Source organism: Anomaloglossus baeobatrachus, chromosome 2 (assembly GCF_048569485.1).
Source record: "Anomaloglossus baeobatrachus isolate aAnoBae1 chromosome 2, aAnoBae1.hap1, whole genome shotgun sequence".
Classification (NCBI taxonomy): domain Eukaryota; kingdom Metazoa; phylum Chordata; class Amphibia; order Anura; family Aromobatidae; genus Anomaloglossus; species Anomaloglossus baeobatrachus.
The window spans coordinates 780,391,703-780,416,275 of NC_134354.1; the positions used below are offsets into that span (position 1 = coordinate 780,391,703).

Here is a 24,573-nt window from a genome sequence, read left to right on the forward strand (position 1 = left end):
GTGGGAGTGTAATCGTCTGGGGTTGTTTTGCTGCTTCAGGACCTGGAATACTTGCTGTGGTCAACGGAACCATGAATTCTGCTGTCTACATAAAAATCCTGAAGGACAATGTCCGGACATCTCTTCCTGACCTCAAGCTGAAGCGCACTTGAGTTATGCAGCAGGACAATGATCCAAAACACACCAGCAAGTCCACCTCTGAATGGCTTACAATAAAAACAAAATGAAGACTTTCGAGTGGCCTAGACAAAAGGGTGCTTTACACGCTGCGACATCGCTAGCGATCTCGTTAGCGATGTGACACGCCAGATCGCAGATAAGATTTGCCGCGATCGCACATAGGTCATTTTTTGTAGCGCCGGTCACATGTGCGATCTCGGCAAATCGTATGTGCAATCTGGCGTGTTACATCGCTAGCGAGATTGCTAGCGATGTCGCAGCGTGTAAAGAACCGTAAGGTCCTGACCTTAATCATGCTCGCAAACCATCCAATGTGGCTGAATTACAATTGTGCACAAACGAGTGGCCAAAATTCCTGTAGAGCGTTGTCAAGACTCATTGCCAGTTATTGCAAATGCTTGATTGTGGGTCTTGCTGCTAAGGGCGGCCCAACCAGGTATTTGGTCTAGGGGGCAATCACTTTTTATCACAGGGCCCCGTAGGTTTTGATTTCTTAATAATAAAGACCTGCATTTTGTGTTTACTTGTGTTATCTTTGTCTAACATTTACATTTGTTTGGTGATCTGAAACATTTGTGACCAACATGCAAAAAAATAAGAAATCAGGAAGGAGGAAAACACTTTTTCCCACCACTGTAGATTTGTAATAGTCAGTGCTCGATTTTACTATTACAGAACTCCAGACCCCCTGCACAGACCTAGAGCTGACTGATAAAACTCTGGATACCTGCTGCCACCACTAGAGGGAGCTTTAGTTATACATGTATACATTACACTACAATACTAAAACATATGCGATGAGCTTCCCCTAGTGGTGGCTTCTGGTAGCCAGAATTTTCTTACTCAGTTTCTGCAGCCAATCAGTGAGCTCAGTGACTTGGGCCTTCAACTCGGTAAAGACACTGAGCTCACTGATTGGCTGCAGCGTTGACTATGTGATATCAGTGCTGCAGACAATAAGAGACACTGGGAGCAGCAATGGAAAGTCAGTGCGGAACCTGGGGAGTGTAAGTAAAGAACACGTTGTTTCTGTTGTTTTGTTTTTTTTCTTCGAAAATCTTAAATACTTATGATCATAAACAACCTAGCTACAAGCTGAAAACCACCCAATACAAAATAGCATAAAATCTATAAGAAACCCCATGTCTATTGCTTTTAATAAATAATCTACAGTACAGTGTCACCCCACAGTCTTCCCAATTTAAAGGCACAATAATATGATTGTTCTTTCCGGCTGTTGTTCTCAAGGAGTTCCCAAGGTTGTGCTGTTGGTTTCTTTCAACGGACTCTCCGTGACATTGGCCGCTAATAATAAATGAGTTGGATAAATGATTTCTTCAACCGTAACGTATGTTCCCATAACAAAACCTACGAACCCGATCACCGCAATTGAGAGGTCTTTCACGATGGTCAGAGGGTGGAGGCCTTCTTTGTAGAAGGTGATAATTTCCACCAGCGGGGGCAGGATCAGGGCTAACGAACTGCTGCACACGGCACCAACAAAGGAGATCACCAGGTCAAGTCGAGGAATGGAGATGGCCATGGCACCTGGAGAGAGAAAGAAGAGGAACGATTGGTGCTTTTTATCACATCAAACATGAAAAATGTACACAACTTTTCCTATAGAACTGAAAGGCAAATCTACCTTGTCACATTAATACAATACAAATCACACCTCCCAGCCAAACCCCCCCCCCCCCCAGATTTAATCGCTGATGATAAAAAAAAAATGGAGGATGATACTTGGGTGAGCTTGGAAAAAATTGGGGTTGGGTAAGGAAAGTGGTCTTAAAAAGTATTGAGTGATGCTTGAGTGAGCTTGAAAAATCTGAGGTTGAGTAAGGGTATGGGTCTTGGAAAAGGTTAGGTGATGCTTGGTTGAGCTTAGAAAAGGTTAAGGATTGGGTAAGGGTAGTGGTCTTGGAAAAGGTTGGGTGGTGCTTGGGTGAACTTGGAAAAGCTTGAGGTTGGTCACAGTGGTCTTGGAAAAAGTTCAGTGATGCTTGGGGGAGTTTGGAAAAGCTGAAAGTGGGTAAGGGCTTTAGTCTTGGCAAAGGTTAGGTGGTGCTTTGGTGAGCTTGGAAAAGATTAAAGTTGGCTAAGTATGGTGGTCTTGGAAAATGTTGGGTAGTGTTGGGGTAGCTTGGAAAAGGTTGCGGTTGAGTAAGGCTAGTTGTCTTGGAAAAGATTAGGTGGTTCTTGGGTGAGCTTGGAAAAGTTGGGGTTAGTTAAGAATAGTGGTCTTGGAAAAGGTTGGGTGGTGCTTGGATGAGTATGGAAAAGGATGGGGTAGATTAAGGGTAGTTGCCTTGGTAAGGGTTGGGTAACAATAGTGATCTTGGAACGGACCATGTTGACCCCAACTGTGAGAAGCAATGTTGGTGCAATGCTTTCTAGGTTGTCAAAAGGGCCACATTGGACATTGAGGATATTTCCTTATGTCTGTCCTGAAATAACTCCTTTAACTTTACAGAAAAGTCAACTTTGCTGATTTAATCCATTTGCCAATTAAAAAAAATTCCATAGCTGTTGGTTAGATATACGATGGTTAGACTTGACTGACCTATTCTTATTTACGTCTTCCCTCCCACCCCAACAAACTTGACAACAACGTGTACCAGAGTCTGGCTAGGACCGGTGACATCTCCCCTGTGGCTAAGGCCAATAATGTCAAGTGTCCAGCGTCCATCATAGTCAGGGGGGTCTTGCTAGTTGTTAGATGCCTCCATGGTTAATAATAGTTGGGGTGCCTCCAAAATCAAAAACAGTCCAGGGTCCTGCTAGCTGTCAGATGTCTCTGCTGCCAATAATATATGGGAGTCCTGCCAGCTGTGAGGTGACTCCACTGTCAATAATAGTTGGGGGTCCTGGACAAGATCAATAATAGTTGGGAGTCCTGCTAACTGTCGGCTTCCTCTACAGTCGATAACAATTATAAAGGGGGGGTCTGGTTTACTTGCAGGTGCCTCCCTGGCCAATATAAAATGGGGGTCCTGATGTAGTTGATAATAGGGGTCCTGCATGCTTCCAGGTGGTTCAACCATTATGTTTGCTCGTGGTAACTGCACTTTGTAGTTGACCCCCCCCTAGTTTATGTCTCTGTGTTCTTGGGCTAATGATCACACTGCTGGCTGCAGAAACCTGGATGCGGACGTCTGTCCTTAATGGACATCAAATTATGATTTTCTTCTATTTTACGACACAAACAATTCCTTTGGTGGCGGCTAAGACACAACGCCGGGGAGACATCGAGGGGTTAATAATACTGTTTGTCAGCAATCCCAACAGCTTTTTAATGTCCGACTTCTGAACACATCACAGTCCTGGCGAAGAAGGGAGATAGTGCGCGGTGCCAGCTCTGCAGAACATAAGCATTCGCCACATTATCTCTCCGCTCCAACAGCCATAGGAGCAGCCGGACGCCATCGAGCAGGAGGACAGATAACGAGCGCTGAGCGTGCCCGCACTTCAGGAGGAAGAAGAGACACGTGCAGACCGGCGAAAGGGCGATTATCCTGCTTCATGAAAAGAAATAGAGATATACAGCTCTGTGCAAAAGTATTAGGCAGGTGTGATACTGAAAAAATACTGCATAGGAAGAAGCTTCAGAAATAGATGCGTTAATACAGTGGGGGAAATAAGTATTTGATCCCTTGATGACTGACAAAGACATGAACTGTCTATAATTTTAAGGATCGGTTAATTTTAACAGTGAGAGATAAAATATCCCAAATAAAATCCAGATTGTATAAATTATATAAATTTATTTGCATTTTGCAGAGAGAAATAAGTATTTGATCTCTCTGGCAAACAAGACTTACTACTTGGTGGCTGTCCCCTTGTTGGCAGCCCAGCAGTCAGACATTTTTTGTAGTTGATGATGAGGTTTGCGCACATGTCAGGAGGAATTTTGCTCCTCTTTGCAGATCATCTCAATCATTAAGATTTTGATGCTGTCGCTTGGCAACTTGGAGCTTCAGCTCCTCCATAAGTTTTCTATGGGATTAAGGTCTGGAGACTGGACGGGACCTTAATCCCATAGAAAACGGGACGGCTGCACATGGGTGTTCTTGAGCAGTGGGACTTTGCGGGATCTATTACGGGGAAATGCGTTACCAATGGTTTTCTTGGTGACAGTGGTCCCAGCTGCATTGAGATCATTAACCAGTTCCCCCTGTGTAGTTTTAGGCTGATCTCTCACCTTCCTCATGATCCTGGATACCGCACAAGGTGAGATTTTTCATGGAGCCCCAGATCGATGTCGATTGACAGTCATTTTGTATTTCTTCCATTTCCTTACTATTCCACCAACAGTTGTCTCCTTCTCACCCAGCGTCTTACTTATGGTTTTGTAGCCCATTCCAGCCTAGTGCAGGTCTATGATCTTGTCCCTGACATCTTTAGAAAGCTCTTTGGTCGCCCATGTTGTAGAGGTTAGAGTCTGATTGATTGAGTCTGTGGAGAGGAGTCTTTATACAGGTGACAATGTAAGAGCTGTCTACTGCAGGTAACGAGGGGATTAGGAGCGTCTAAGTGTCTGTAGGAGCCAGAACGCTTAATGGTTGGTAGGGGGATCAAATACTTATTTCTCTCTGCAAAATGCAAATAAATTTATATAAATTTGTACAATGTGATTTTCTGGATTTTATTTTGGATATTCTATCTCTCAATGATAAAATTAACTGACCCTTAAAATGATAGACTGTTCATGTCAGTGGGAAACTTACAAAATCAGCAAGGGATCAAATACTTATTTCCCTCACTGTAGCTATATGTTTATCAATTGTGTTAATATTTGTACCATTTTTAGTATACTACACTGAAGAAAAAAAATAAACACTTTTGTTCCCATTTTTCATGAGCTGAACTCTAAGATATAAAGCTTTTTCTTTCAAATATTGTTCACAAATTTCTCTAAATCCGTTAGTGAGTGTTCTCCTTTGCCAGGATAATCCATCCACCTCACAGGTGCGGCACATCAAGATTCTGATTAGACAGCATGATTATTGCACATGTGTGCCTTAGGCTGGCCACAATAAAAGGCCACTCTAAAATGTGCAGTTTTATCACACAGCACAATGCCACAGATGTTGCCGGTTTTGGTGGAGCGTGCAGATTGCTGCTGACTATAGGAATCTCCAACAGAGATGTCGCCCGTGAATTCAATGTTCATTTCTCTACCATAAATTATCTCCAAAGGCATTTCAGAGAATCAGGAAATCCAACTGGCCTCACAACCTCAGACCACGTGAACCACACCAGCCACACCAGGACCTCCAGCATCTTCACCTCCAAGATTGTTTGAGTCCGGCCACCCGGACAGTGGCTGCAACAATCAGTGTAAAACCAAAGAATATCTGTACAAAGAATTTCTGTACAAATTGTCAAAAAACATCTCAGGTAAGATCTGCAGCTCGTCGTCCTCATCGGGGTCTCCCCCTGACTGCAGCTCGTCGTCCTCATCGGGGTCTCCACCTGACTGCAGTTCATCATCCTCATCGGGGTCTCCCCCTGACTGCAGCTCATCATCCTCATCGGGGTCTCCCCCTGACTGCAGCTCGTCGTCCTCATCGGGGTCTCCACCTGACTGCAGCTCATCATCCTCATCGGGGTCTCCACCTGACTGCAGCTCGTCGTCCTCATCGGGGTCTCCACCTGACTGCAGCTCATCATCCTCATCGGGGTCTCCATCTGACTGCAGCTCATCCTCCTCATCGGAGTCTCCCCCTGACTGCAGCTCATCCTCCTCATCGGGGTCTCCACCTGACTTCAGCTCATCCTCCTTATCGGGCTCTCCACCTGACTTCAGCTCATCCTCCTCATCGGGGTCTCCACCTGACTGCAGCTCATCATCCTCATCAGAGTCTCCAACTGACTGCAGCTCATCATCCTCATCAGAGTCTCCACCTGACTGCAGCTCATCCTCCTTATCGGGCTCTCCACCTGACTGCAGCTCATCCTCCTCATCGGGGTCTCCACCTGACTGCAGCTCATCCTCCTCATCGGGGTCTCCACCTGACTGCAGCTCATCATCCTCATCGGAGTCTCCCCTTGACTGCAGCTCATCATCCTCATCAGAGTCTCCACCTGACTTCAGCTCATCCTCCTTATCGGGCTCTCCACCTTACTGCAGCTCGTCGTCCTCATCAGGGTATCCACCTAACTGCAGCTCGTCATCCTCATCGGGGTTTTCTTCTGACTGCAGCTCGTCGTCCTCATCGGGGTCTTCACCTGACTGCAGCTCGTTGTCCTCATCGGGGTCTCGACCTGACTGCAGCTTGTCGTCCTCATCAGGGTCTCCACCTGACTGCAGCTTGTCGTCGAAATTGGGGTCTCGACCTGACTGCTGCTAGTCATCCTCATCATGGGCTCCACCTAACTGCAGCTCGTTGGTCTCATCGGGGTCTCCACCTGACTGCAGCTAGTCATCCTCATCAGGGTCTCCACCTGACTGCAGCTCATCGTCCTCATCGGGGTCTCAACCTGACTGCTGCTCGTCATCCTCATCATGGTCTCCACCTGACTGCAGCTCGTCGTCCAAATCAGGGTCTCCACCTGACTGCAGCTCGTTGTCCTCATCGGGGGTCTCCACCTGACTGCAGCTCGTTGTCCTCATCGGGGGTCTCCACCTGACTGCAGCTCGTCATCCTCATCAGGGTCTCCACCTGACTTCAGCTCATCGTCCTCATCGGGGTCTTCTTCTGACTTCAGCTCGTCATCCTCATTGAGGTCTTCTTCTGACTGCAGCTTGTTATCCTCATCGGGGTCTCCATCTGACCACTGCTGCTCATCCTCATCAGGGTCTCCACCTGACTGCAGCTCGTCATCCTCATCGGGGTCTTCATCTGAACGCTGCTGCTCGTCCTCATCAGGGTCTCCACCTGACTGCAGCTCGTCATCCGCATTGGGGTCTTCATCTGACCGCTGCTGCTCGTCCTCATCAGGGTCTCCACCTGACTGCAGCTCGTCATCCTCATCGGGGTCTCCACCTGACTGCAGTTCATCATTGTAACCGACTTGAGTGGGTAAATGCTCACATTCAATGGTGTCTGGCACGGTGGAGAGGTGTTCCTTTCACGGATGAGTGAAAAGGTTTTGGTACCGTGTTAGCCAGTTTTCAAATTATTATGGAATGTTCTCAGTGAGAGGAACAAAATTATAATCTTGTGATACCTTTTAATGGCGACTAAAATAAAATAAAGTGATGTTACAAAGCAAGCTTTCAAGACATCTCAGGTCCCTTCATCAGGCATGGTATGACAAAATATCTGAAGAAACACAAATATATACACAAACAGGGCAGAGGGATGGCAAAATAAAAGACATTTAAATAATCAAAAACTGAGCTTAGAAAGTGAATCCTTAATTAGCTTTGATTAGTGGTGTGAGTTTTATTGTCCCAATATCCATGTAGGATCAGATGCATGGTGCCCTCAGTCTCTGAAGCTGATCTCTCAGATTTTGTAATGGGCCATAAATCCTCCTGACAGGAGGATTTATTTTAGTTAGCCATTAAAAGGTATCCCAAGATTATAATTTTGTTCCTCTCACAGAACATTCAATCATTTTTCACGGATGAATCCCGGTTTTCACTGTAGAGGGCAGACTGGCAAATTATGGTCACACCAGAGACCGACTAGTTTTCTGACCCCGCCGGACCTCCCAATACTGTAAAACTGCAGATTTTCGAGTGGCCTTTTATTGTGGCCAGCCTAAGGCACACCTGTGCAATAACCATGCTGTCTAATCAGCATCTTGATCTGTCGCACCTGTGAGGTGGATGGATTATCTCCGCAGAGGAGCAGTGATCACTGACACAGATTTACACAAATTTGTGAACGATATTTGCGAGAAAAAGTCTGAGATCTTTGAGTTCAGCTCATAAAAAATGACAAGAAAAAAAACAAGTGTTGTGTTTATATTTTCATAAATAACGCAATTTTGGTGTTTTGATTGTTTTTTTTCTTTATGACGTACAATTTTATAGTTTCATGGATCGGAGTTTTACGCATGCTGATACCAAATATGTACATTAGTTTTCATTCTTTACCTTTCTTTACTTTTAACGGGATAAAAAAGGGTGTAATTTGAATTTTTTGTTATTTTTAATCATTTTAAAAACTTAGATTTTTTTAAAATTTTTTACTACATTTCACTTCTTTTTTTTCAGTCCCTACAGAGGATTTGAACCTTTGATCTTGTTATCGCTTGACGTCACAAAAGAAATCCCATCGGCTCCCGACGATCGCACCACGGGTGCTCGAACGAACGCCCTGGGCGGGATCGCGGTGCTTAAATGCCGCTGTCAGTGATTGACAGCGAGGTTTACACCAGTGATCAGCACTACTGACGATCACCACTGCTAACCTCTTAAAGGGAACCTGTCACCAGATTTTTCCCTATTAAACCAAAAATATCCCCTTCTGCAACTCCTCGGCTGCATTCCATGAAGGTGCGCCTTGTTTCTGGCCCCCTTTTCAGACCTCCAAAACAACTTTAGAAAATATTAGCTTTTCGTATGCAAATTAGTTTGGTTGGCCAGATGAGCGGGCTCTATTTCGCCTTCTGTCCCCCCCTCCTGTCGCTGTTCGCTGTCCCCCAGTCTTTATTTGCATGGATGACGATGGCCCCGTTATCCTCCACGCTGGTGCCGAAGTCCCGCGCATGCGCAATTAGCAGAGGCCACTATCGCAGGCCTGTGCAGAAACTATCCCTCTCGCGCGCTGGTGATGTATTTGCGCAGGCTCGAGATTATGGGCGGCGCTGTGCATGACCTCACCAGCATCATCCTAGTACCCGCACATAATCTCAAGCCTGCGCAAATACATCACCGGCGCGTGAGAGGGATAGTTTCTGCTCATGCCCGCGATAGTGGCCTCTGCTAATTGCGCCTGCGCGAGTCTTTGGCATCAGCGGGGAAGATGACGGAGCCGTCGTCATCCATGCAAATCAAGACTGGGGGACGGCGAACAGCGGCAGGAGGGGGGACAGAAGACAAAATAGAGCCCGCCCATCTGGCCAAGCAAACTAATTTGCATACGAAAAAGTAATATTTTATAAAGTTGTTTTGTAGGTCTGAAAAGGGGGCACCTTCCTAGAATGCAGCCGAGGAGGTGCAGAAGGGGATATTTTTGGGAAAAATCTGGTGACAGGTTCCCTTTAAGTACCAGGGTCAATCATTGTATTACATATAGCCCGCTGCAAACACTTGGCCGCTCCGCATGACGGATTTATCCGTTTTTATGCCGTGCCGCACACCGGAGCCGTTAATAAGGAGGTGTCCGGTATTGGACAAGCCGATTCATCTAAATTGTGCTGGAGCAAGAGAGTTGGTCATCACTATCAGATTGGTCGCGGTCCGATGAGGTTTTTAGCGACAAGGGGGCACTGGGTGAACGAGTCCCGAATGGTCACCGATCAGAGAATGATAATCTATCCAAACAAGTTCTGGACAACCCCTTTAAATGCACTGCACATATACAATGCTACAATAGGATGGATATATTAAGAGTCATTTTAAGTTGAAGAGGACTCCTTCCCCGGTGGCATCTTGTGAGTCGCGGGGTCGGAGGCTTAGAGCCGCTCCGGTTTGATAAATGGATTTACATTAAACCTCTCAATGACATTCTCCTCGCCTGGCCGTGATAACACTAGACCAGACGGCAGGCACACGGGCTTGACAAGCTTTCCATGGAGCAGAAAACGTTCTGACGACGAGCAGCCTTCACACGAATGAGATGTGTGAATTATGGCGGCTAATCGTATAGTGGTGGTGGAGCCGCCGGGTAATCTCTGCCACCGCGAGATGTCAGGGCACGCAACACCTCACAGCTTCACCTTGTATTACCCGTAGAGAACAATTCTACAACACTTCTAAGAAGTCGTTGTGCCTCTTTTACTCCTTCTGACAATGAAAGAACAAACCCAACAAGCTCAAGAATTTACAATAACAAACACTGCCACCATCCCAACACGGGGGCGGCAGCGTCATGGTGGGGGGTTGTTTTGCTGCAGGAGGGACTGGTGCACTTCACAAAATAGATGCATCATGAGGAAAGATTATGTGGCAATACCGAAGAACATCTCAAGACATCAGCCAGGAACTTAAAGCTTGGGCGGAAATGGGTCTTCTAAATAGACAATGATCCGAAGTTACTGCCAAACTGGTGACAAATGGGCTTAAGGAGAACAAAGTCAATGTTTTGGAGTGGCCATCACAAAACCCTGATCTCAGTCCTATTGAAAATTTATGGGCAACGCTGAAAAGGCCAGTGCGAGCAAGGCGACCTACAAACATGGCTCAGCTACACCAGATCTGTCAGGAGGAATCGGCCCAAATTCCACCAACTATTGTGAGAAGCTTGTGGAAGGATCCAAAATGTTTCCCCCAAGTCACACAGTGTAAGGGCAATGCCACCAAATACTAATGACCTGGAGGAAACTGCACTGTGCAGCAAGGAAGAAAAATGCCTGAAATCATTCTCTCTCTCTCATTATTCTGGCATTTGGCAAACGGAAATATTTTTGGTTACTAATTGACTGAAAACGGGAGAAAAACCTGCAGGTTTTTCCCTCCGCTCTCTATACAGACACATCTGCAGGTTTTTCCCTCCGCTCTCTATACAGACACATCTGCAGGTTTTTCCCTCCGCTCTCTATACAGACACATCTGCAGGTTTTTCCCTCCGCTCGCTATAAAGACACATCTGCAGGTTTTCCCTCCATTCTCTATACAGACACATCTGCAGGTTTTTCCCTCCGCTCTCTATACAGACACATCTGCAGGTTTTTCCCTCTGCTCTCTATACAGACACATCTGCAGGTTTTTCCCTCCACTCTCTATACAGACACATCTGCAGGTTTTTCCCTCTGCTCTCTATACAGACACATCTGCAGGTTTTTCCCTCCGCTCTCTATACAGACACATCTGCAGGTTTTTCCCTCCGCTCTCTATACAGACACATCTGCAGATGTGTCTTTATATAGAGCGGAAGGAACCTGCAGATATGTGTGTATAGAGGGTGGAGGGGAACTAAGAGTTTCAACTGCATGTACATAGTGACTCCACCAGCAGAATAGTGAGTGCAGCTCTGGAGTATAATACAGGAGGTAACTCAGGATCAGTAATGTAATGTATGTACACCGTGACTGCACCAGCAGAATAGTGAGTGCAGCTCTGGGGTATAATATAGGAGGTAACTCAGGATCAGTAATGTATGAACACAGTGACTGCACCAGCAGAATAGTGAGTGCAGCTCTGGAGTATAATACAGGAGGTAACTCAGGATCAGTAACGTAATGTATGTACACAGTGACTGCACCAGCAGAATACTGAGTGCAGCTCTGGAGTATAATACAGGAGGTAACTCAGGATCAGTAATGTAATGTATGTACACAGTGACTGCACCAGCAGAATGGTGAGTGCAGCTCTGGAGTATAATACAAGAGGTAACTCAGGATCAGTAATGTAATGTATATACACAGTGACTGCACCAGCAGAATAGTGAGTGCAGCTCTGGAGTATAATACAGGAGGTATCTCAGGATCAGTAATGTAATGTATGTACACAGTGACTGCACCAGCAGAATAGTGAGTGCAGCTCTGGAGTATAATACAGGAGGTAACTCAGGATCAGTAATGTATGTAGACAGTGACTGCACCAGCAGAATAGTGAGTGCAGCTCTGGAGTATAATACAGGAGGTAACTCAGGATCAGTAATGTAATGTATGTACACAGTGACTGCACCAGCAGAATAGTGAGTGCAGCTCTGGGGTATAATACATGAGGTAACTCAGGATCAGTAATGTATGTAGACAGTGACTGCACCAGCAGAATAGTGAGTGCAGCTCTGGAGTATAATACAGGATGTAACTCAGGATCAGTAATGTATGTACACAGTGACTGCACCAGCAGAATAGTGAATGCAGCTCGGGAGTATAATACAGGATGTAACTCAGGATCAGTAATGTATGTACACAGTGACTGCACCAGCAGAATAGTGAGTACAGCTCTGGAGTATAATACAGGAGGTAACTCAGGATCAGTAATGTAATGTATGTACACAGAGACTGCACCAGCAGAATAGTGAGTGCAGCTCTGGAGTATAATACAGGATGTAACCCAGGATCAGTAATGTAATGTATGTACACAGTGACTGCACCAGCAGAATAGTGAGTGCAGCTCTGGAGTATAATGCAGGAGGTAACTCAGGATCAGTAATGTAATGTATGTACACAGTGACTGCACCAGCAGAATAGTGAGTGCAGCTCTGGAGTATAATGCAGGAGGTAACTCAGGATCAGTAATGTAATGTATGTACATAGTGACTGCACCAGCAGAATAGTGAGTGCAGCTCTGGAGTATAATACAGGAGGTAACTCAGGATCAGTAATGTAATGTATGTACACAGTGACTGCACCAGTAGAATAGTGAGTGCAGCTCTGGAGTATAATACAGGATGTTACTCAGGATAAATATTTACAAATCCACTCACATTCACCTCTTTATGGCAATTATTTTTATATGTAAACTGTAAAGTTGTGTTTTACCCTGGGCATAAAGTATTTATGAGCAAAAACACATATCAGAGAGTTAATTCTCCGGAAGTTGTTTGTTGTCCTGACATCACCGGTGTTTTGTGCGGGATCCTGCCGGGGAGTAAATGACTCTGCTTAGCGTCTTCAGTCCAATAAGCATATTGATGGAAAATAAGGGGAAAAAATTGAAAAATAATTGGAGGTTGCTTTTCCAAAGTAATTACCGCTGTGTACTATTCCCTGACTTGTAAATGCAAAACTAAGACAATGAGCTGGGATATTTGCATTTTGCTATTAGCACTCGTGGCTGGCACTGAGGACGGCTAATGTGTATGTGCAGACATGAAATGAGTAATGTAATTATGGTAATAGAGTATGCCGGAGAATATTCACTTCTTCATTCCCACTGAGCACTGAACGGAGATTTTGGCGGCCGGGGACTCGGAACTTAAAGTGCCCAAAAAGTTGTAATGAAATCTGAATCCTGAAATGTTTATTAAGTAAAATATTCTCATTACTGTGTAAATGTCTGAACGCAGAGCACATTCCCCAAATACACAAAGTGGTCAACAGAAAACGTTTGCAGCCAACACCCGGGCTATGAAGCTTGTGTATTCCAACTAACACGATACATAACGTTATAGAATGTATTACAGGGTCGGCTGTTAATTGAATAAATAATATATGAGGATTTTCGGCACTATGTGTTCTAGGAAAGTACAACTAGGAGAGTCACTTATAGAAAAGGATCTGGGCACTAATATGTAGGCACCATGTGTTCTAGGAAAGTATAACCAGGAGAGTCATTTGTAAAGAAGGATCTGGGCACTAATATGTGAGCACTATGTGTTCTAGGGGGGAGCACAACTAGGAGAGTCACTTGTAGAGAAGGATCTGGGCAGTAATATGTGGGCACCATTTGTTCTAGAGGAGAGTACAACTAGGAGAGTCACTTGTAGAGAAGGATCTGGGCAGTAATATGTGGGCACCATTTGTTCTAGAGGAGAGTACAACTAGGAGAGTCACTTGTAGAAAAGGATCTGGGCACTAATATGTAGGCATCAAGTGTTCTAGGGGGAGTACAACTATGAGAGTCACTTGTAGAGAAGGATCTGGGCACTAATATGTGGACACCATGTGTTTTAGGGGAAGTACAACTAGGAAAGTCACTTGTAAAGAAGGATGTGGGCACTAATATGTGGGCACTGTGTGTTCTAGGGGGAGTACAAAAAGGAGAGTCACTTGTAGAGAAGTATCTCAGCACTAATATGTGGGCACTGTGTGTTCTAGGGGGGAGTACAACTAGGAGAGTCACTTTCAGAGAAGGAGCTGGGCACTAATTTGTGGGCACCATGTGTTCTAGTGGGAGCACAACTAGGAGAGTCACTAGTAGAGAATGTAGAGAAGGATCTTGGCACTAATATGTGGGCACCGTGTGTTCTAGGGGAAGTACAACCAGGAGAGTCACTTGTAGAGAAGGATCTGAGCACTAATATGTGGACACCATGTGTTCTAGGTGGAGTACAACTAGGTGAGTCACTTGTAGAGAAGGATCTGGGCACTAATATGTGGGCACCATGTGTTCTAGTGGGAGCACAACTAGGAGAGTCACTTGTAGAGAAGGATCTGGGCACTAATATGTAGGCACCAAGTGTTCTAGGTGGAGTACAACTAGGTGAGTCACTTGTAGAGAAGGATATGGGCACTAATATGTGGGCACTGTGTGTTCTAGTGGGAACACAACTAGGAGAGTCACTTGTAGAGAAGGATCTGGGCACTAATATGTGGGCACCATGTGTTTTAGGGGGAGTACAACTAGGTGAGTCACTTGTAGAGAAGGATCTGTGCACTAATATGTGGGCACCATGTGTTCTAAGGAAAATATAACTAGGAGAGTCACTTGTAGAGAAGGATCTGGGCACTGTGTGTTCTAGGGGGAAGTACAACTAGGAGAGTCACTTTTAGAGAAGGATCTGGGCACTAATATGTAGGCACCAAGTGTTCTAGGTGGAGTACAACTAGGTGAGTCACTTGTAGAGAAGGATATGGGCACTAATATGTGGGCACTGTGTGTTCTAGTGGGAACACAACTAGGAGAGTCACTTGTAGAGAAGGATCTGGGCACTAATATGTGGGCACCATGTGTTTTAGGGGGAGTACAACTAGAAGAGTCACTTATAGAGAAGGATCTGGGCACCATGTGTTCCAGGGGAAGTATAACTAGGACAGTCACTTGTAGAGATGGATCTTATCACTAATATATGGGCACTATAGGTTTTAGGATGAGTACAACTAGGAGAACCACTTAAAGAGAAGGATCTGGGCACTAATATATGGACACGTGTTCTCTGGGGAGTACAACAAGGAGAGTCACCTGTAGAGAAGGATCTGGGCACTAATATGTGGGCACCATGTGTTCAAAGGGGAGTACAACTAGTAGAACCACTCATAGAGAAGGATATGGGCAATAATATGTGAGCACCATGTGTCCTAGAGGGAGTATAACTAGGAAAGTCCCTTGTAGAGAAGGATCTGAGCATTAATACGTGGGCACCATGTGTTCTAGGGGGAGTACAACTAGGAGAGTCACCTATACAGAAGTATATGGGCACTAATATAAAGGCACCATGTGTTCTAGGAAAGTACAACTAGGAGAGACACTTGTAGAGAAGGCTGTGGGCACTAATATGTGGACACCATGTGTTCTAGGGGGGGGGTACAACTAGGAGAGTCACTTTTAGATAAGGATCTGGGCACTAATATGTAGGTACCATGTGTTGTACAGTGATTATAACTAGGAGAGTCACTTGTAGAGAAGGATCTGGGCACTAATATGTAGGTACCATGTGTTGTACAGTGAGTATAACTAGGAGAGTCACTTGTAGAGAAGGATCTGGGCACTAATATGTAGGTACCATGTGTTGTACAGTGAGTATAACTAGGAGAGTCACTTGTAGAGAAGGATCTGGGCACTAATATGTAGGTACCATGTATTGTACAGTGAGTATAACTAGGAGAGTCACTTGTAGAGAAGGATCTGGGCACTAATATGTAGGTACCATGTTGTGTACAGTGAGTATAACTAGGAGAGTCACTTGTAGAGAAGGATCTGAGCAAAAATATGTGGGCACCATGAGATATGGACTCACTGGACAATGACGCAACACAACCAATTTACAAAGTGTTAGTGAGACCTCGCCTGGAATATGCAGATTAATTCTGGGCACCAGTTAATAGAACAGATGCCCTGGAGTTAGAAAAAGTACAAAGAAAAGCCAGAAAACCGATAGGAAACATGGAGGATCTTGGTTATGAAGGAAAAGAAAGATTAAAATATTTACTTTTATTTAGTTTTGAGAGGAGACATCTAAGAGGGGAACATGATTAACTTCTACAAGTACATAAATGGCCCAATACAAAAAGTATGGTGAACAGCGGTTTCATGTAAAACCCCATCAAATGACAGGGAGATACTGTCTCCGTCTGGAGAAAGAAAGGTTAAATCTCCAGAGGATACAAGGCTTCTTTACCATAAGAACTATTAATCTGTGGAATAGACGACCTCAGGAGATGGACACAGTCAGAACCAGTGATGGTTTCAAGAAAGGCTTGGTGATTTTTCGAAGAAAATAGATAAATTATGTAAATGTGTAAAGTTCTTGTGATGCTGGACAGTATGAACAGTATCAATAGATGGGTAGTCAGACAAGCCGGGATCACAAGCCAGGAGGTAACGTATAAGATTCAGGAAGCAGACTGAGACATGGTCAGGAAGAGGTCTGAGGTCAGAAGCCAGGAGGTAACATATAGGGTTCAGGGGGCAGACAGAGATGTGGTCAGAAAGAGGTCCGAGGTCAGAAGCCTGGAGGTAACGTATAGGATTCAGGGAGCAGACAGAGATGTGGTCAGGGAGAGGTCCGAGGTCAGAAACTAGGAGGTAACATATAGGGTTCAGGGAGCAGACAGGGATGTGATCAGGAAGAGGTCTGAGATCAGAAGCCATGAGGTAACATATAGAGTTCAGGGGGCAGACAGAGATGTGATCAGGAAGACGTCTGAGGTCAGAAGCCAGGAGGTAACATATAGGGTTCAGGGAGCAGACAGGGATGTGATCAGGAAGAGGTCTGAGATCAGAAGCCATGAGGTAACATATAGAGTTCAGGGGGCAGACAGAGATGTGATCAGGAAGACGTCTGAGGTCAGAAGCCAGGAGGTAACGTATAAGGTTCAGGGAGCAGACAGAGATGTGGTCAGGAAGAGGTCCGAGGTCAGAAGCCAGGAGGTAACGTATAGGGTTCAGGGAGCAGACAGAGATGTGGTCAGGGAGAGGTCCGAGGTCAGAAGCCAAGATCAGAACACTTACACTAAACAGGAGCCAAGAGCACACTGAGCAAACAGGAAGTACGAGTGGCGAAGTACAGACAGGGCAAGTCCAGTAAAGAAATAGAATAATGTCCAGAAATGGGGCGCATCTGTGAAAGCCGTTCCCAGAACTAGCGTAGGCAATAGGGCTGAAAGACAACCTGTAAGCAAGTACGCAAGACAAAAAGCAGAGCATTTTCAAATGCAAAATGCTCCGCACAGTAGAGTCGTGACAAAAGCATTCGAAATGCAAAATGCTCCGCACAACGGAACCATGACAGCTCTGTTCTGAAGGTTCGGTCCAGTAGATTTGCAATTGAAAAAGAACAGGAATAATAAAGTCTTGGCTTGAGCTAGGCTTCTCATTGCGATAGGCACCATACAAGTTTGCTCTTGATATTAGCATTTTTAAAAGTGGAATTAAGTGAGTGTGGCCAGAGGACATTACCAGCCTCATTTGTCGCATTTTCTGCATCAATGCAAGAGACAAAAGCCATAAAATGAATTCACAGATCCTAACATTCCACAGGAGGACAATGACTTAATAAACGAAGGTGTCATGCCGTCTTCCCAGCTCTGCACTCATTAATAAAAGGGGCCTCTCCTCCAAAATGAAATATTAAGATTACATATATATGTGAGTGGTGGGACTAAAGATTACACACCAACCCAAAGTTTAATTAACTCTAAAATTAAAAACACTTCCTCAAGTACCGGTAATATGAGCCCCTATAGATATACAGTGAGTAAAATTAATTTAAAGGGAAGCCATCACGTAATCTGATGACAACAGCATGAGGAAAGGACACAGACCCTGATTCTAGTGATGTATCACTTAGTTTACTGGCTGCAGCAGTTATGATAGAATCACAGTTTTCTCTGCTGTAGATCTAGCAGAGCTCAGAATGCTGAGCTGTGTATAACACTGAATACATCACTGTGTATAACCATGCCCACACCACTGACTGTGTATAACCACGCCCACACCACTGACTGTGTATAACCACGCCCACACCACTGACTATGTATAACCTCGCCCACAACACTGACTATGTATAACCTCACCCACAACACTGACTATGTATAACCTCGCCCACAGCACTGACTATGTATAACCTCACCCACAACACTGACTATGTATAACCTCGCCCACAACACTGACTATGTATAACCTCGCCCACAACACTGACTATGTATAACCTCGCTCACATCAGTGATTGTGTATAACCACGCCCATACCCATTGATTGGCAGCTTTCAGTGTACAATGTATTTCTCTATATTGACAGAAAGCTGCTAATCAGTGCTGCAGGCTGGGTTGAACTAGGAGGCACAAGACACCTAGTCCTGTAGTGATAATCACCTGCTGATAAAACACTGATTTTATGGAGTCAGTGTCACTGTCCACAGAGGTGACAATTTATACGGCATCCTTGATATTCGCCCACAGAGTTGTGCTTTGTTGACCGTGCTGGGTAATATTAACTCAAAGGGAAAGGGGAGGGCACCACTACACCCCTGGGATCACCCCCGGGGATCACCCCTGGGATCACCCCTGGCACTAGTAGTATAAGTCAGAACAAAAAGAAGGGAAAAAAAACGTGCCAATGAAATGAGGGATCAACCAATCAATAAAGTGGAAAATTGTAAAAATAATTTATTGGTAACACGGACACCACAAATACATCCCTGAAAAACAATGTGGAATAACCACTTATGAAATAGACAAATTTAAAAAACAGTTAAAAATACCCATCAGTGGACCTCCAGATAAACAGTACAAATTGTGTGCAAGATATAATTCACATACAAAATGTAAGCAGCAGCGGTTTTAAACCATATACAGGTTAGTATGTTTTGGACAAGAGTGACCAGTGACCAAGAGAAACCCCAAATTCACCCAAATAAATTAATGGTTATCCCCAGGGGGCTATTATGACTGATAGTTGCCAAAAAATACACATAAGGGTAACAAAGCCCTGTTACAGATAGCAAGACCAGATGCGGTTCCGTGCCTAGTGCCTGCATAAAAGCCAAATAGCCATGGTCAATAAGGTCACAAAGGATCCCTGCTATAAGCCTGGGAATAAGAACCCCCCAAATACTTATGATTCCTGGCAGTCCACGGCTGGCTGAGCAGAAGGAAGCAACTGTTTTCCAGGATAACTTTGTATGCAGCTTGATTCATACGTCCTTTGCAATGTCAATATGCCCAATTCCTGCCTTGCTGAAGCATCCCCAGATCATCACCACCAAATTTCATAGTAGGTGCAAGACACTGTGGCTTGTACGCCTCTCCAAGTCTCCAGCTAACCATTAGATGACCAGGTGTTGGGCAAAGCTGAAAATTAGACTCATCAGAGAAGATTACCTAAGGGCCGCTTTACACGCTACAACATCGCTAAAGCAATGTCGTTGGGGTCATGGAATTTGTGACGCACCTCCAGCCGTGTTAGCGATGTCGTTGCGTGTGACAGCTATGATCAATTTTGAATCGTTGCAAAAACGTTCAAAATCGCTAATCGGTGACATGGGGGTCCATTCCCAATTATCGTTGCAGCTGCAGGTACGATGTTGTTCGTCGATGCTATGTGTGACACCGCAGGAACGAGGAACCTCACCTTACCTGCGTCCGCCGGCAATGAGGAAGGAAGGAGGTGGTTGGGATGTTATGTCCCGCTCATCTCCGCCCCTCCGCTTCTATTGGGCGGCCGCTTAGTGACATCGCGGTGACGCCGAAGCACCTCCTTCTTGAGGGAGGGATTGTTCAGCAGTCACAGCGACGTCGCTGAACAAGTATGTGCGTGTGACGCTGCCGTAGCGATAATGTTCGCTACGGCAGTGATCACCACATATCGCAAGAACGACGGGGACGGGTGCTATTGCACGCGACATCGCTAGCAATCGCTAGCGATGTCGCAGCGTGTAAAGTACCCCTTAGTGGCTGGAACATGTCTGTGTTACAAACACAATTTTCCACTACGAAAGTGAAGCCAAACAAATTCTCATCTGACAATCTGTGTAAAGATGTTCCTTTCGATATCCGCTAACTCTCCTTGGACTATGTTTCCTTATGAATCTCATTTACTTATCTGCCGGCACATGGTGTTGGCGGCAATGTGGTCCAAACATTACAGAATCCGAGATGTAGCAGATAAAAGGTTTTAAGCAGATTTTCAAAATTAGAAAAACCAAGAGGTGTAAAAAAATGACTAATACGGTAATTACGCAATGCAAATCCTAAAATGAAAGTCTGCCATTGGAATATTCTCCTGGAATGTTGTCCAAAGATACAAGAATATAAGTATATGAAGGCTTATAGATGACCTATCGCCAAATAAAAAATGGTCAGTTTTTACTAGCTACTAGGGCAGACTCGCAGATACCTGGTTGGACTTGTCGATTCCGGGTGTAAAAAAAAAAAAAAAAGTCCAAAAGGATGTAAAAAATGTCCAACAGGCTGTTAAAAAGCAAAAAAAAACATTTCAGGCCTGGAATTGATCCCGGATATCGGGACGGATGCCAGTCCCCATATAAGTCTATGGGGACCAGAATCTGAAGCTTTAAAATGGAGGTAGAAGGGAGAGCGGGGCTGGTGCAAGCGCATTATACTTATCGAGTCTCCCGCAAGGCTCGAACGCTACTTCCAGGGCCGCTCATTATCCCTCATGCATATGCAGTGCTGCACCCGCCCACCGGCAGTCCCCTTTTTCTGATTGGTTGTAATCAGATGCACCCCCACCCTGTGTGACGTGTCTGACTACTAGCAATCAGAGGCGCTGTGAGTACATTTTTATTGCTGTAAAAATAAATAAATAAAAAATTGGGGTAGGGTACCCGCTTATTATGATACCCAGCACAGATAAAGCTTACGGCTAAAGGATGAAGCCCCCGGCCATACGCTCATCTTGGCTGTGTATCAAATAAGTGGAACCGAATGCGGCTTTTTTAATTACTTAAATAAATAATTTTAAAAATTGGAGTGCAGTCCCCCCATTTTGATACTCAGCCATGTTAAACCGGACAGCTGGGAGCTTGTATTCTAAGGCTGGGGAGACCCATGCTTATTGGGACCCCCAGCCTAAAAATAGTAGCCTGCAGCCGCCCAGGATTGTCACATCCATAAGATACGACAATTTACCTGGCTCATCCTGATTTACCTGGTGCAGTGGCAATCGGGGTAATACGGGGTTATTAACAGCTCACTTTGTATGGATTATGTTGGACCTGGATGTTTTTGGGGGTTAAGATGTGAGCTATTATTAACCCCTTATTACCACTGTACAGGGCAAATGAGATGAGCTGGGTAAAGTTCTGTGATTGTCGCATCTAATGGATGTGACAATCCTGGGTGGCTGCAGGCTGCAATTTTTACGCTGGGGAGGCAAGGAGGCAATAACCATGGGCCTCCCCAGCCTGAATACCAGCTCCCAGCTGTTGGCTATATCATGGCTGGGTATTAAAATTGGGCAGACTGCACACTGTTTATTTTAAAACTATTTATTTAAATATTCTTGTTTTAAAAAAGCCCCATGCGGTTCTTCTTATTTTGATACACAGCCAAGCAAGGCTGGGGACTGCAGCCTCTAGTTGTGTGCTTTATCAGCGATGGGTATCAATTTGAGCTCTATGCCAATTTAATTTATTTATAAGTATAAAGCACTTGCTTTATTTTTATTTTCTTTGATTTTTTTTTTTTTTTATTATTACCTGGGTGGCCGGACCCGGAACGTTACCCGAAGTTCCCTGAGAAGTCTGGGCCCAGGGTCGGTGCTTGGCGAATTCTTGCGAATCCGGACTTTTACAGTCCGGGTCTGCCCATCACTACTTGCTACTCCTGAGTATTCCAATTTAGGTTTTCCTTAAATCCACCCTATAGTTCCAGAGATATGGGCTTTTTTATTTGGTGCTAATTTTTATGGTCTTCTTCAAGGGGATGTGGCTAACAGGATCCTCTGGGGCGTGTCTTCAGGCTGTTCTTCATGATTACCCTGTAAACAAGGCACTTGTGTAAAGATCATAAAATGTGTGCTAAATAAAAAGGACCATATCTCTGGAAAGTTATGGTGGATTAAAAAACAACAACAAAAAAAAAAGATAAAAATGGTATACGCAGGGGGAGTAAAATAAGACCAAAAACTGTCTATTTTTTAACTTGGTGACAGATTCTATTTAAATAACCATGTCCTATCAATTTACATTGTCACATATTTCACTCCATGTATTTGCATCAAAGCTACTTCAAAGAAATTAAAGGGGTTATATAGGAGTTAGATACTTATGGACTATCCTGTGTCATCAACGTGAGATTGATGGAGGTCCGACACCAGATGTACACCATAGCTCCATACACTTTGTGCGTGCTGTTCTGTAGAACTGTAATTCATCTCCAATCACTTTAAGGAGAGCTGAGGACGACCATTGCATAATGTAGAGTTTTGGTGACCCAGATCATAGAACTTTATTAATGAATTGCCATTCTTGAAAATATACTTTGCACTGACGAGGGGCAATCACCCCGAAACACCGTTTCTGCAAATTAGGATTCTGATCTGGCATATATCCTAGGTCATATGAAAAGGCTTGTTAAAAGGCCACTTTTGACTTTTAGGATTGCTACTTCCAATAGGTGGCGCTAGAGTTTGTCTCCTTTCCTGGAGAGACAATTTGAAAATATAAACAAATATATAAACAGACATAAAGATTTAATGCATGTTTTTGTCTATAAACAGAATTAATTCATTAATTAAGTCCTGTGAATACGGCAGCCTCTGCACTAATAGATAAATGTTGCTTAAAGGGAATCTGTCAGCAGGTTTCTGCTGCCTCATCTGACAGCAGCATGATGTAGGCAAGGAGATTCTGAATCCAACAAAGTATCACTTAGATTACTGGGTGCAGCCGTTCTGACACAATCAGAATTTTTAGATTTAGCCATGTAGCAGAGCTGAGAGAGCTGTCCCCGCCCACAGCAGGCTCTCTATAGAGATTATTGACAGTGAAGTGTCAATCAGAGGAGGGGGTGTGTTGGACTTCCAATGAGAAGTCTTGCTGGTTAAACAAACATAGCAAATATACAACAGATCAGTCTGTGACAACACAGGCATCCTTGAAGTCTATGTGTTAACTCTTGCAGCATGCGGTGTTCAAGTTCCATAGCAAAAAACTACTGACAGATCTCCTTTAAAGGGAAGGTGTCGCGGTTTTTTATTTTTGTATTAAAAATAGTGATTATGAAATCAAGTATTTCTAATACAAAATGAAAATCTCTGCTTATTTAGTTTTTATTTAATTCTTATTTTACTGTATGCACTGGGGGCCATCATGCTGATTTGCTGTGTGTGTAACGACAGTTACTCACTCCTTTATGGCAGCCCCTTTGCATAGAGAACAGTGGTCGGAATCCGACCCCTTCAGTAACGTTACAGTGGGCGTCTGCTGTGACCTGGACGCACCCCCTGAGCTGTCCAGATCACAGCAGAGGGAGGAGATCAGCGCCATCATTGTGGAGCTCACAGCGTATGCTGTTTGCTCCACTTTACCCCTGTCAACCGCCGAGATGTGTGAGTAGGTGCCGCCTCCCCTCCCCTCTCCTCCCCCCGTTACCGTCTCCGATGACCTACCATCCCTCCGTTCTCCCTAGCCCCTGCTCTGCCCCAGCTACTGCCGCCGCCCCTCCCCCCGCCATTACCGTCTCCAATGACACCCCCCTCCCTTTGTTCTCCCAAGCCCCCGCTCTGCCCGCTGCCGCAGCTTACCCCGCTCTGCCCGCTGCCGCAGCTCCCCCAGCTCTGCCCGCCGCTGCTGCGTGTGTGTGTCTGTGTGTGTGTGGCACAAGGTCCCCATCAGGGGTGATGTGTGTGTATGTGTGTGTGTGTGTGTGTGTGGCACAAGGTCCCCATCAGGGGTGATGTGTGTGTGTGTGTGTGGCACAAGGTCGCCATCAGGGGTGATGTGTGTGTGTGGCACAAGGTCCCCATCAGGGGTGATGTGTGTGTGTGTGTGTGTGTGTGTGTGGCACAAGGTTCCTATCAGGGGTGATGTGTGTGTGTGTGTGTGTGTGTGTGTGTGCGCGCGCCACTGCATGTGAGTACCTGTGTGTGTACCGGTGATACTGTCTGCAGGGTTGTGTATCTAATCCTATCCTGTGTGATACTGTCTGCATAGCTGTGTATCTAATCTCCTGTGTGATACTGTCTGCTGAGCTGTGTATCTAATCCTATCGTGTGATACTGTCTGCAGGGCTGTGTATCTAATCCTATCGTGTGATACTGTCTGCACGGCTGTGTATCTAATCCTCTTCTGTGTGATACTGGTGCTGTGATGTTTATTACCAAGCAACCGCCCATAATCGCGGGACCGCGCTTTCCCCCCTCGGCCTGCTTCGTTCTGCGCAAGCGCGCTGCTGCTGAACTCACGTCACCTCCTTCCCATCTTGCCCTGAGGCAGGAAATAGATGGGATGAGCGCGGAAGCAGGAAGCACGAAGCAGGCTG

The 24,573-nt window shown here is 45.1% G+C and overlaps 1 protein-coding gene across 1 annotated transcript in view; it reads right to left on the minus strand.

Annotated features, from left to right (window-relative positions):
- Positions 1–421: 421 nt before the first annotated feature.
- Positions 422–24,573, minus strand: part of SLC36A4 (solute carrier family 36 member 4) — a 235,055-nt gene continuing 210,903 nt past the window's right edge. Inside the window, exon 10 of the mRNA XM_075337579.1 lies at positions 422–1,728. Within this exon, the coding sequence (XP_075193694.1) occupies positions 1,424–1,728 (305 nt within the window). The 3' untranslated portion in view covers positions 422–1,423. The remainder of the gene's footprint in view (positions 1,729–24,573) is intronic.